This window comes from Numida meleagris, chromosome 3 (genome assembly GCF_002078875.1).
Source record: "Numida meleagris isolate 19003 breed g44 Domestic line chromosome 3, NumMel1.0, whole genome shotgun sequence".
In the NCBI taxonomy this organism is placed as follows: Eukaryota; Metazoa; Chordata; class Aves; order Galliformes; family Numididae; genus Numida; species Numida meleagris.
Genome location: NC_034411.1, coordinates 57,416,562 through 57,431,623, shown reverse-complemented (window position 1 = coordinate 57,431,623; position 15,062 = coordinate 57,416,562). Strand labels below are relative to the sequence as shown.

The window sequence follows — 15,062 nt, the reverse complement described above, 5'->3', positions numbered from 1 at the left end:
ATTGACATCAGTCTGCAAGTTATGGAGGATATTGCTTCCATCCAACAATGCAGGGAGCATTTTAGCTTGTAATGCTGGCAAGGTCAGCTTCAATATTCAGATTCTTGAAGTTCAGCATGCATTTAAATGTATTGGTGGATTGATCAATCAAGTGCTCTGAGAATTTAGAAAATGATGAATCTGCCCTGCTTAATACTATGGAGAATTCAGAAAGTACTGTAACAAATTATTTCATTAGAGAGAGAAACAGCAGTGAGCTACTTCAACATCAGATACAGCTTGTCTCAAAAATGTAGTGGGGTTCAAATGTCTCAGAAAATGTGGCACAAAAACAAATGAGGACAAACTGTCCAGGAATAAAATGGAGCTGGAAGCAAGGAGAGTATTTCTAGATGTCGAGTTAAAGTGATCCTAGTGGGAGGATGGAACAAAATACTTCACTTTTATAATGGAGGCAGCAGAATAATTAAAAGATACTATAAAATGATTTTGATTTTAATGTAATGAACTTGAGATCTTCTCTGGTCTTTAACATTTTAAAACAACATCTAGTGCTATCTTTGTCACCAGTAAAGGAACTAAACTACTTGTTTTCTCTCTAGATTTTAGTTTGACTGTAGGAGCAGCATTGAAGAGAGATTTTAAAAGAGTTGAGGAAACATTTTCACTTAACTGAAAAAAGTTTATATTGTAGAAGTGTTCTACTTGATGTGGTACAAAGAACGAGTTTCATTTTAATCTTGTGTGGAAAAAGAACACAATTAATGGTTACTGTGAAGCTGAATATTAAATGTGAAGTGATCCTTATGAACAAGACAGTGTCTAGGGGTCAGCTTGAATATTTCAGCAAAGCATCCTCAATAAGGAAGAATAAACTCAGCCTTATTTATTTTCCTTTTGTTTAAACAGATAAAAACTAAATGTAATATGCCCTACTGTATCTCTTGTGTAATCATTTGTATGACAATAGAAAGATTCATAATTCTGAGTTTTCATATATTTCAACATTCCTGTTACTAAGCATGTTAATAATATTGATGCCATCTCACCAGGATGAATATTCAGCTGACAGATAGCTCGTGAAGAAACTATTGTTGCTGCTCATGCTTCACAGTAATATTTTATAATTCTGTTTTCCAAGAACATTTATGATGTATTAGTCCTTTTCCCTTCCCTCATAATTTTCTAGAGAATTCTTCAGAATTTCACAGGTGGTGTATGGGTTGCAAGGAAACATGTTGTTGAAAATTGGAAGACCTTGCAGTTAATCAGGGCCTTTAAGAAAAGGAGTGATAAATCTTTGATAGTCATTTTTCTAATCCTTTCTGAATTAATGAAGTTTGCTTACATGCGCAAACATGCATCCTGTATTTAGTTGTTACATAAAGCCTATTTTAATTTAAAGGAGGAATTTTTAAATTTAGGCATAATTCAGCATATTTTGAATCTGCTTTTATTGTGCAGTTCACCACTCTGGACTGCTGAAATAAATAGTGAAAACTGGAAAAAAATTGTCCAAAATAATGACAGCATCACCTTAAAAGCATATTATTAAAGCAAACAATACAGCATGCGTATTGTTCTTTAAAATAGTTTTCCTCCTTTTTCTATTAACAAAGACTGATAGAGGGTAGAGCCCTGCAGCCTGGATCTACAGATAGCAAGATGTGCTGAAAGCTTACCTGAAATTTTATGAATCAGTTCTTTGTAAAGCTGATACGTGTGAAGAATAAGGCAGGACTGAGGAAGGAATAGCTGTCTAGGAGATCAGTTAGAACTTAATTACTTAATGATTAGTAAATAGGAATTTGAGGATGGTGTTGTAGGGTCAGAGCAAAAGAGCTATGGCCTAGTTAATAGATGGGAACTGGACACTCAAATGCTCAAATGTTTAAAGCTGAATCTTGCCTTATTTCCAGGTTCAGACTCTTAGAAGTGTGAAAAACTTCTGAGTAATTTGGATACTCAATTTCCTTTTTGAATGAAGGCTCACAGGTAACTTCTGAATAAGGTTCTGGATCGTTCTTTAGAACTTTGCCCTAAGATTTTTGTTGCATTTGTTGGACATGTTTTATAGATACTGTTGGTGATAATCTGCTGATGACATTTTCATAGCTCTGTTCTGGACATCCTGGAACATGATATTGACTAAGAGTAGGTTCCAGTATGCTGAGGTCTGTTTATGATTTTATGGTTAAGAAACATGAATCAGGACTCCTTAGCCTGACAGAGCATCTATTACTTGCCCTTTCTGTGAGCCAGTGGAGTAAACAAATTATTTGTCATCATCCCATGGGGCTAAAATCAGCCCTCAAGTTGGCACTGGTTGGATGTAACCTAGTTATATTATCAGTGAAATAAAGGTTCATAAAAACAGCTACAGTAGAACCACATTACCCTCAAGAATAAAATAAAAATAAAAATATAGATGAATAAATATGTTCTGAATAGTACATACCTGTTGCAGCCTCTGCAAATCTGAAATCTGTAAATCCCTCTCCAAAACATATGTTGAGTTTCTACCTGCCCTTCATTCATCTTGTTCTTACTGCCCTTGCTTTTTTAAAGCAATGCGTTTCTGTGATGACTGATTCAGTGAAGCACAAAAAGCTGATGTAGGGCATGTAGTTAAGCAGTGCTGCATCACAGATGCAAATGGGAGACAGTATCCAGTGTAAAGGAATGGGGAAGGATAAATGTAGCCTGGACTGCATGAAAATCAGAACAGGATTGGATTAATCAGTATAGTGTGTATTAGGAGGAGGCCAGGGCAAGCCCAATTCAATTGAATTTCAGCATGTCACAATTCTCCAAGCCAGAGTGTCTGTAATTAAATTCAAAAATCAATGTTAATGCTTAGCTGGGTCACAGAGCTCAGATCAGAAGATACTCGGTAAGTGCTAGAAAATTGAAGTTTTCATAGAAATATTCTGCTGGCTGTACTTCACTTCTTCAGTGTTCCTCAGTAATGCTTTTTCAGAACAAGTAGTACACCGTGGGGTAATGCATTTAGGACTGTGACACCAAGAACAGGCGTCACTATATTTATTCAGGAGTATAACAACAGCAGAATAAAATATGGGGAAACCAGGGTGCTGCATCATGCATGGATTGAGAGTTTCCAAGCTAGAATAAGGCAACACATTCACATCTCAGCTTCCAGCCACCTCTCAGAGCTCTCAGTATTTGAGGCTTCTGGAATGGCACAAATATACCAGCATTTCTGAAAGCTGTTGGAGTGACAGTATGGTCCTGCTTTACGTATTATGTGATCTATGTTGTATCTCAGTTGGAAAGAAAGTTGGAATCTCCTTACATAGACTGGTTACCTGTGAGAATGTTCTCATGGGAAGTTTATGGCACCAGCAGATGATGTTATTATTAACACCAGCACTTTTTAGTGATGTTTTGGAATGATCTTAGTATAAGTGAGAATATTTGGTCAAGAAATGTTCTTCACGTAGACTACATGCGAGGGAGTCTTGTTTGGTATGACCTATGAGCTAGAGGGGAGATAATTCCTTCCCAGCTAATTTAGGGATTATTTAGGAATCTGTCCCTCTGGTCACAAAGCAGGATGACTCATCTAGGATTTTCTCATTTCAGAATTCACTAAGACACTGCCCTAGTTCCATATAGTGTATGCACATACTTCCCGTAAACTTGATCAGTTTTTTACTTGTCAGATGTGGGATTTTCTGGCTGAATTTTTGGATCTACATATGGATTATGATCTGACAAGTTAGGAAGAGAGAGCACAGCTGTGTTTCAGTTTGCAGATTTAAGTCAGTTTAAATAAAGCAGACAAATACCAACCACTAAGATTCTAATTCTGTGTCCCTGCTTTCAGCATGCTTGGCAGTGATGAGCTGACTGTTTTGCTTCTGTCATGGCAAAGGCATTTAGTGGAGGTCCTTGAGGAACCATCAAGTTTAGTATTGACACTGACAGTTCCTAGGTGTATGGGAGGCTTCTTCTGTGTACGTGGCAGAGAAAGGCTATCGCATGTTATCACTATGAAGTAATAGAGATCTGCTATACAAACGTCTCTCCATGGCTTGGAAAATGGACTTGGAACTGAATGGAGTGGGACTGTCCAAGTGAGAAGTCTCAACACAGCTTTCAGCCAATCTGCAATACTAGGGATATTCATGTTTGCAATTTGCAGCTGACAAGATGTACTTCTAATGTCCTCAGTAAAACACTGTAACTAATGGAAATTTGCCAATAAGAACGCTAACAAAAATGCCCACATGATTTAACCTATTTCCTGATAGTACAGAAGAACAAACTTTCTGATTATCTGGTATCTTTGGACCTTTCTCCTCCAAATTTAGTTTTTGAGGGCAACAGGAGAGATGTTTTGAGTGTCCTCTCTTCTGACCCCTTATTTCACCCACTCAACAACTCAGCTGTGAAAAACTGCAGAAGACCTGTGTTAAACATTTTCTCAAATTCACAGCTATTTCAAAGGCAGAAGCATCAGTGTTGGCTGGAATTTGGAACACTCTCAGTTTGGATGTGCCTCAATTATAACCACACCCTGGGATGTCAAGACAGTGTGAGAATCCACACACGTACCAGGCTGATGAAGGCACTTTCCTGAAAGAGCCAGCTTACATAACTGGTAGATGCTTAGGAACTGTTCAGAAGACTTCTTACCAATGCTGTATATGCTGGTTGGCTATCTTGAATCAGCATAGAGCAGTCCATGACTTTTCTGAGGACCGTATTTCTTGTTTTTACTCACTGGTATCTTTGTTGTGCACTAGGATAATGAAAACCGAAGAATAAATGAGAAGCCTGAAAGAAGTGCCCATGAAGTGCTTTTTTCAGCCTCTGGGCAGGTGGTGGTTGATCCTTTCTGCAGAGGAATAAACAACAATGTAATGTGGAGGGAAAAGGAGTTTCTTGCTCTGCAAAATCTTGTCCTCCAGCTGAACTAGGAGAATGTGATCAACTTCCAAATCTGCCAGCAGCTGCATCTGACTAGTTAACTCCCACAGACCTTGCACATTTCCTACAAATCAAACAAATCAAACTCATGACCAGATGCTTCTTCTACTCTCCTTTTTGGTTTCAATCTCATATGTTGTGTTCTTTCATCATTTATGTAGGTCATTTAGTTTATTTGATTTTTCCTTGCCTCCTATTGTGTTCTCATTTGTTATCTTCATTTTTGTTCATTTGTGTTGGTCAAATTACATTCTGTCTCTGACATCTCAGGCTGTTTTCACATAGTTGCATGGTCTGGTTAATCTCTCTGCATGTTCATCTGCCTCTTTATTCACTCTGGGTGGTCCTTACTGTTTGCAGCTCTATTAACCACTATTTCAAATACCAAGTTCAGTTCAAGTTGTACAGAAATTTTTCCTTCTGATATTTGCTCTGCAAATTCTTAGTCACATTCTTAGAAAAAAAGTAATACTTTAATTTTCTGACGTATCTGGCTTACTGTGGCATTGCTGATTGGTTTTTCTGCGGTACTTTCTTTGCCTTAACGAAGCATTGATTACTTTCTTCACATTTTAGTCCTATAATGAACTTAAACTCATGTATTTATGTACTAATCCAGCTGCTTAAACCATTTACTTTACCCAGGGTTTTCTACACGGAAAACCTTTTCTGCAGAATCAAAACTCTTAAGGGTTCTGCAGCAAAGGGAAGAGATTACTTAGTATCTGTCCTCAGAATTGACCTGTGTTAGGGCAGTAACTCGCAAAACTAGACAGCTGTTATACTCCTAGCATGCTCTGCTTGTTGTTAACTGCACTAGTATTGATAGTCTTAACTGTTCTGTAATGTCTTCTGTATTTATCTGTTGCCTTTTACTCCATCATTACACTGGTTGTGTTGGTGATGTCTTTCTGCTGAGTGGGACAGGCATTGAATGGCGACCTTTAAACTCAGCTGTGAGAGAAGTGGAATCATGAATGAATATTTCTTACATAATACTCTGTGTAATTTTTATGATTTTTAGTGGATACCCTCAGTTATGCTTGCATAATTTTCATTTTGTGCTTGCTTGTTGCTATACCTGTCTAAATAATTCTGTTTGAAATAATTTAGTAACACATTATATTGAAAAAAATAATCAGCTGGTGACATTGTTTTTCACCCTTTCCCCTATACTCTGAACTGTAAACATTATGGTAGACTACTGGCAGCTTCCTGCTGCTTAACCTGAAAATTGCATTTTCAGTTTATCTCCCTCTCCCTATTTCTTCATCCTGCTTTTCTTACACATAGCTGATAATTTTGCAGAAGTTTCTTAAAAGAAAAAGAAAGTAATCCACACTACATGTGTTGATACTTAATAGTCTGCTGAGAGAGTTTTGCTGACCTTTACTTCTCAGAAATACATCCAGAAACTGGGCTAAAGCTTTAGACATACTAGACTGACTGATAGCTACAAGTGTTCTGTGATGAGCTGAGAAGACCCTAAAGCAATAAGACACAAATATAAATTTTACAGTAACTGGAAAAAAAAAAAAGACTCTTTATTTTCTCTCTCCTTGACTCTTAACTCCTTATTGAAATTCTCTCTCAGTTGTTTATGCTATCTATATTTGCATCGCAAATCAACCAACAGTTCTTAACAAGGTGCTTCAATTAACTTAAGACATGCATTCAGCTGAATTTAAACATGCCTTACTTATATTTTAAGTGCCTTATTCTGAGTGTTATTCTGGCTTTGTGTAACTCAGGAGGATTTCCATTAAAAGAAATTGACATTATCTTTGTAATTAATTGTGACCAGACACAGGCTAAGGGAAAACAAGCAAAATATTAGTAGCATTGAGGTGATGTAAAAATAGCAACGTAAGTGAGGACCTCAAGAAGCTAAAAAACATAATTTTGCAAGTAATTTTTGAATAGATTGCAGTCTGTAATACATACAAATAACAGTTGACTATCTCTTTTTAAAATTAAAATGTTACCTAACATCAGTCATCGTTGACAGGTGACCTGATCATATGAGTCGACTGAGATCTTGTTTTAAATTATACAGGATAGCTCAAATGTGTTAAAACACAGATGTATAGACCTCATTGAAATTGAGCAGTGTACTAGTGTGCTATCCATGCAACATATCCATTAATAGGTCATTAATAGGGTACCATGTTTTAGCTAGTGGTACCATTTAATCACTCCTCATGTATTAGGAATATTCTCATTTTTCTCAGGCCTGGTGGCCTACTACTACACAAACTCTCTGTTATGGACTCAATCTGCAAAAGGCATAACTGGAACCAACAGATGGAGCAAAACAGCAGGATAGACATACGCTGATACAGCTGATACACAGATGCAAAACGAAGTCACAGAAGCTAATTCAGTGTCTTTGGTGTCATGGAAAAGTTGTGTGTTTGAAAATTAAGGCCAACAGGATGGAGTGGATATAAACCATTTAAGGGTCACAGAAGAAAGTTTTGTGATAGCTGTGAAGTCTCCTGTCTGAACACATTGGCATTTTGGGAGCAAGCAGAAGTGAGGAGGTAGTACAGGAAGCCATTCTTTTGCTCTTTGAACTGTCTTTACTCTATGCAGTGCCCAGGTCTTTGTTTTTAACGGGGAGGGAAACTGAACAAAAGCAGAGGACACCTAGCAGATCTCCTTTGCTTTCAGAGGTTCCAAGTTACAAATTTATGTTGCTGCTGATACTTAGCAGTTTTAGCAGAAAGGTTATCATTGTTAAGGGATAGACTTTACTGTCATAGAAACCGCTTAAGCCAAAACATTTTTCCTGCTTCTCCTTCTCCACAATGATACAGCATCAGTTGGGTTGTTCAGAGCTAAGGCAAAAAAGAGACTTGCTAAGCACGTCACGTATCTATATGCAGATATGTATTTGTCTGTCAAAGATTCAGGTACAATTCCATAAATATGACCTACAGTATTTCAGCATGTCTTTCTCTTAGCATCTCATTACTGATAAATCACTTGGCTCTCTGTGGCTTCTTGCTGTTTACAGTATTCTTAGTTTTGGATGTTAGAGCGCAAGAATTGGTTATTATAGTACAAATGGTAATGAGGAAGATTAAAAGTAAAGAAGAAATTGTTAGGGATAATTTACTTACTGAGAATTAATTTGACCCTGATATTGACATTTCTATAGTTCTATACATATGAAAGATTAATTTGCTAGTCTCTGTGTCTTGGAACTGCTGCTTTTTTTATGTGTACTTTGCAGTTATGGGTCAGGAAACTGAGGAGCGGTAGAAATGCCTGCAGGTTCTAAAGATGCTCCCATGTGGACGTCTGGCTATGGCATTCCAGCATTCAGTTGAAGACATGGTGGAGTTTTACTGCAATTTAATAATGATTTATTTCTGAGACATCTATTAATGAGCAAATTCTGCCCAAAGTATTTTTGAACTATGCTTTCCTTTCTGTGTGAAATATTACTTTATTTTTTAATCTATTTAAAATATTATGGAATATTTAATGTGTTAGAATATTTTTAAAAATTGTTAGAATATTTAAAAAATATTCTAACACATCGCCCATTCTTTTTTTCAGTGTTCCTTGGAATATAGTTGTCACAGGAGATTTCCAAAGGCACTGACAGACCAGATGAGTGTAGCTGTAGCAAGGGGCCACCACTGTGCTGAAGCAGCTGTTCCTGTTGGACATATAAACGCTCATCATGTGGCTGGGGTGCTTAGGGAGCCCAGATGCCAGTTCTTGTTCCAAAGAGCCCCTTGCATGTACTTTTCTACTGACATGGACTAAGATGTCATGACACAACTAAAAAGTATCCTGTTGGTGGAGGGGCCAGAAACCCAGAATGTCCCTCTTCACAGACTGATGTCTTGGCCACTAATTGTCAATTAGCACTGGCAGCATAATTTGAAAGTAGCAGGATTAAGTTTGTGGCTTTCACAGTCTTAGGCACTTAAATTCTGGAAAGTCATGCACTGCATCTTTTGTGTACCTCTGGCATGCACTGAAACTTTCAAACATGACTACATGACATAGGCATCTCAGATACCTATAGATACCTAAGAACTTTTCAGAGTTAGGTTCTGACGTTATTTGAATATCTTTGAAAAACTGGTCCTAGGTCTCTAAGAGTAAACAGAGAATGATAACTCATGCAGTTTTCAGCCTGTATGTGTTACAGAACAAAAGAACACAATGTGTTTTCTAGGTCAGGGCTAAAGCTCTGCTGAAACACCTCAGTTATGGAACAAATAGATTTGAACTCATATATATATGTTATTTAAACCTTATTTTAAATGGCTACTTCATTTTGTTCCTGGTATTATTTGATCTTACAGTCATTGAATTTCTATACACAGTGAGAAATTACAGTTGTTAGAACATGCTAATTAACATGATTAAGTGAGCATGTAGAGCATAAGGACATTTGTTTGGTCTCCTGACAGCTGGTCGCTGCCCACATTAAGTGTGTGTGTCTTGCCTGAAGATTTCACTCTGACTAAATCAAGTAACAGATTGGTGGTGAAGCTAGATGATGTTTCACCAAAGGACTACGATATTATTTGTTCTCATATACCTTCACAGCAAGTGCCTGCCACTGGTTTATTCATAAGTCATTTGAAATTTTGTGTGCAAGGACTGAAGAACTAGCAAGTCATAGTGCTTGTAAATGAAGATATTTAACATCTTTGATCTTGTTTCACATTTGGTTTATAGGGAAACTTGAGCTTATTCATCTTCTGGCACACTGAGCTCTGGAGTGTTAATTTTTCTTTTGCAGTAAGTGACAGATAGCTTTTACTCTGCTTTTACAAACTGAGTCTTTCAGAAACAGAAGAGAGAGACCCTTTATATTATTTATTTCATGACTTTATGGTTAATGTCTGGTCAATACTTTAATCTGCATTCAGTGAGCTTGATTCCAAATTCCCATTAATTCTGTGCATTTGGGATTTTAGTTCTAGTATTGCCGATCTCTGATGTTATCTCAGTGTTCACTTTCTTCAAAATAAATTCCTTCATATTCTTTGAAATGTCTGAAAGATAAAATGAAAAAAAGGCAAACTGGAATAAATACATAAAGCCCCACATGCTTCTTACACATATTTTAAATTTGATTGTGCTCCTAAAATGATTATCTTTCAATAAAAAAAGGTTTTATTTCTGTTTATACTGAAAGCAGGTAGATGAAGAGCATAAAAGATTTAATAAACTATTTAGCCTATAAGCATAACTGTCCTAAGATCTTTTCCATTCCCTGAATATGAACACCAACAGTCTGAATGAAAAGATGTTTTGAAAATAATTCTGAAATTTGGCTAAATAGCGATGTCTACTTCCAATTTTGCTACTTGTTTTCACTAGGAAATGGATTTTATTCAAATTAAAGTTTTAAAATATGTAGGTCATTCCAAAAGTAATGTCTCCTATTTATTTTCATGCAAACTACAACAGATGCAAAGCACAATAACGGTATTTGACAGAGCAAATTCTCAGCCACAAAACACTGTTTTTTAACATAGTCACCACCATTAGCTTTGCATTTTCACCAGTGATGAACAAGAACCTGCATGCCACGCATGTAAAGATCAGTACCAGTGGACTGTTTCACACCTGCTGTGTTGGTGTTGGTGCTCGGACAATGTTGCCCACACAGTCCAACTTTCATTGTGCTCACACCCACTCTTTGGTCTCCATAAACATTCAGCAAGCATCAGTGAATGTCAGTGGGTGCAATTTTTCTGCATGGAGGAATTCAGTGACACACCTGTGCTTCATATGCACTTGTCCAATGCCATTTTGTCAGGCTGCCCCTCTGCTGCCATCAGGCACATAGCAACCAAATGTGATGGGATATTGGTGGGAAGGTTCAAACTCTGCTCCCATACCACCAACATCCACCTCTGACATTGTGGGGCAACATAATAAAATAGGAGACATTACATTTGGAGCACCCTCATAGCTTAGAAACAGATTTTCTCACTTTAGTCATAAAGGACAGTTATTACTCAATTAAGGCTTAAAAAAAATCCCAAACTAGTTCCTTTTTTAGTAGGAAAAAAAAACTGGAGAATGCAAGCAAATATAAGCAAAAGTATAGCCAGCCATATCCAGGTTTATTTTTTTGTTTGCATATTCAGTTTTTTTTTTTCTTCTGCAAAGAAAATAATGCAAGAACATTGTTAGGCAGTCTGCTTTTAGGTACTTTTCCTTCAGGTCTTATAAAGCTTCCTATTTTTGTTTCTGCAATCTTTTTGTTTTAGCTCTCTCTTGCTTTTTGTTATAGTCCTGTAATGTATTTTGAAACAGGACATGATATACTCGTGCATAATAAGTGAAAAATTCTGTGCATAAGTGAGGAAGTTATCAGTGCACACTTCTGAAAACAATTTATAGATAATTTAGTGCAGTGAATACAGACATTACAGTAGGCATACCACAAACAAATGCATCTAGTATCTGAGCACTTTTATTTCTCTAATCCATGATCTAACACCTGTGCTAAGCTGGTACAGCTACGCTGAGCAGAATGTCTGGACATTGTAGACATCATATGTGACAATGATTCAGGCTGATAATGCATGAGATAGGTGTTCTGTGGCCATGAAGAGAACATGTAGTTCATTGTATGATGACTCAGAAGCTGTTTTCAACATTGGATATCTGATGCCAACCTCATGTTTTACGGTGGTAAAATTTCCAACATTCTGTAAACTCACCAGATTTCTGCAGTGTGTCTGCAGATGTAACTGAGGAAGGAACAAATGTAAAAGTGGGTGCAGCTGAGGCAGGCAAAAGCCTGTAGACCAAATCTAGGCCAAGTCATAAAGCAGTGTTTTGAAAGCAAAATGTAGAACTCGGGTTCCTTCTCTCTTTGATGTGTGCTCTGTGCTTTTGTGAGTGGCTAACGAGCTCTGTGTAATGCTGCCAATATTGGATGCTGCTGATTTTGCACAGAATTACAATATCTGACCCACTCTAAGGATCAGGCTGGAGAAGAGATAATAGCAAAGAGGACAAGCAGATTGGGCATTCATCTTCATACAGTATTGGTGGATGTTCACTTTGCTTTTGACCTTGGCATACTAATTGAAATAATTAGTGTACATGGCAGATACTGTATGTGATGAAGGCATTCAAAAGGGATTTTTCTTTTGTGTAATTTAAAGAATGAAGTCAAGACATTCCCCAAATCTGAGTAACAGGCATTCTTACTTAGCTTAAATTATATTTATCAATATTTCTGAGTTTGTAGTTCTTAGTTCAAATTCCATATTTAGTTTTTATTTTTTTCAGTTAGGTTGATAGTTTCAAATCAAGTTTGCAGCCAAATAAAATCCCAGAGAATTTCCAAAAAGGAATTTTGCATCAATAAAATTCGAGAAAAGACATTCACAGACTGGAACAAGTTCAGCCAGGGGCCTCACGTCTGAGAATAGAATGAGGAAGGAGGGCTGACCATGCAGATGGCCCTTCTGTGAGATGGAGGTCGGCCTAGAGATCTCCTGAGCTCTGCTCAGCCCAAGTTAACAATCAGCTTACAATAGTGTAGCCACACTGTGTATATGCACACAGACTCCAGCCTGCTGAGTCAGCTGTCTTGAGCAGAACGTTCCAAAATTTGATTTGAAAAAAAAAAAGGCACTCCACACTCACTTCCATGAGCTTTCTAAAGGAAGAAGAAGAGTCTTGCATTACTTTGGACACAAACTGAACAGCTGTGGAACTTTGGGGGCTGATCAGTTGTACCTTTGTAACCAAGTTCTGTTCTTTGTCTGCTGACAGGTTCACTTAAATGGTACTGAATTTTTTAAGACTGTTTTGTTTTTTCTCTTTTTTTTTTTCAAAGGAACAGTGGAGAATGAAAGTATTTTTGGAATCATAGTTTTGTGAATTGGTTAATTTTATAACCTGTCCACAGAGTCATTATGCAGACACATAGTATAACAGCCTGGGGAAGGCTCAGTTAGGAAGTTGGCTACTCACAGTCATACCTGAACTTCCCCACATGTGAGAGCCCTTTCTTACCTAGATATCAGAAAGCACTTCTGTGCTGTGCGGGTGATGGAGCACTGGCACAGGTTGCCCAGAGACTATGGAGCCTCCTCATTGGAGATCTTCAAAAGGTGCTGGGACATAGTCCTGGGCACCCTGCTCTGGGTGTCCCTAATTGAGTAGGGGTTGGATTGGATGGACCCAGAGGTTCGATCCAGCCTCAACCATTCTGTGATTGTGTATGATTCTCTGATACAGCAAATATATACAAATAACTGCATAATTCTATTTTTGCCACCTGAGTGTCTCTACTTAGTAAAATAAGGAAGTTTAACAGCTATTTGCCACTTCTGAAAGTTAATCATTTTTATAAAAGAGAACTGTGACTGTATACAATAAAGGTTCCTTTCTGCATGTGCTCCAAAGTACTGTCACTGAGTAGCTATAGAAATACATATAAGACGAGGTCTGTTGACTCTCCAAAGAGCCTGTATTTGGTTTTGTTTTTGTTTTAATTATTTTCCCTTACCTTGTTTCAGTATTCAACTTATTATAGTAGAACAACATATGTTCAGTCCATCGTCTAGAGCCACACTAGATCAGTCGCTTTCTGTCCTTCACAATTTGTGGTCCCCCTGGATTCCTTAAAGTAGAAAATATATGTATATATTTAAAGAAATTATATTCTGATGTTCTGATGTGCCATTCCTGATTATCTTCCATTGATTCTTTAGAGGTAACTGATGAAGACCCTTGGCGTTGCTTGGGCCAGTACAGTGCAGATTTGGAAACTGCTGCCATACCTAGGTTTTTTTAAAAGAGTGAATCACAGTCAAATGTCAAATTTCTTCACAGATTTTGATGTATCCTTAATACCAAGCTTTTGTTTTTCACCTGGAAGTGCAGAGATTTTACTGTTTGATATGTAAAGCAAATACGGAACATTTGATACAGATCTACCAATACCTGGGGAGCCTGAGCTCTTAATTCTTGCTATGGACCTTATGCCTACTGCTGCCCCTTAGACACCCTGGATTCTTTCATTACCTGACCCACATGCAGCCCGCCTTTTCCGTTTTATGCTGTGAAATGGCTGGCATGATTTGGCCTGCTTCCATAATCTGACTGGCAACCAGGAGGTTAAAAGGATATGATTAGTCCCTAAGCTTATCTCTTTGCAGCCTAAAAGAGGCAACATTAAAGGGAATTTGAACCCAAAGGGTTTGTTTCAGCTGGAAATTTCAAAGCTTTAATGTTTTAAATAGGCATGCAATTTTCTGTCCTTGGCTTTGCTTGCATGACTTCAAAATCCCAGCTGAGGTTATGAAGATTTTTAATACCACATTTCACATGCTTTCATCTCACCTATTGTCAATTAAAGTACACTTAAAATACCCTATAATCACAAATACAAAAGATACCTTTTTTGTACTTGTTTTTCTTTTTTAATCATATTTTGAGGACTAGATATTAGGAGACAGATGCATCATAAGGTAGTCCCACTGATGTATTAGTCAACTAGAGAGGACTGTTTGTTAAGCTACTAAATAAAAGTGGAATTTGGGATGGTTTTTCTTGTGGAAATACTTTCTCTTTGGCTATTGCTGTGTTACCTCTACGAGAAAGATTAATCTCTTTGTGCCTATAAAATTGCTTTGAAAGAACATATCTCTACCTGTGGAAAAGAAGTGATTGTATCAAATGACAATGTCTATGCATAGATAACATATGGATATATAATATATCAGGAACGAAGTTTACATGTATTCTGTTAAATTCAACTTAATATTGATTTGTTTACTTAGTTATGTTACCAGTTCTCTTATTACTGTATCATTTGCATTCTTATGAGAATTTACACATGCCTCTTTAATTGCTAGGACTTCGAGTTTATCAAAGGAAAAGGAAACTTTACTTGATGTTAAATTTTGTCCTCTCAATTTGAAGTTGAGACACTTAAATGGTAACAAATCGTACTAACAGGAAATAAATTTCCTAATCAACTGAAGTAGCAGGATAGGTAATGCCATGGTCATATAAACCAGTTTTTTTCACACTTCTTATTGTGACTAAGTTGAATTCTTTGCTGAAATACAAGACCTGATTTTTTCACAAAGTTT

The 15,062-nt window shown here is 37.1% G+C and overlaps 1 protein-coding gene across 5 annotated transcripts in view; it reads left to right on the top strand.

Moving 5' to 3' along the window:
• Positions 1 to 15,062, top strand: part of TMEM200A (transmembrane protein 200A) — a 58,256-nt gene that overhangs the window by 28,283 nt on the left and 14,911 nt on the right. The window contains exon 3 of one of the 5 annotated variants that reach the window (XM_021391439.1): positions 1,920 to 1,995. The exons of the other annotated variants lie outside the window; for them this stretch is intronic. Coding sequence (XP_021247114.1) covers positions 1,982 to 1,995 — 14 coding nt within the window. The 5' untranslated portion in view covers positions 1,920 to 1,981. The remainder of the gene's footprint in view (positions 1 to 1,919; positions 1,996 to 15,062) is intronic. 5 annotated transcript variants of the gene reach the window in all.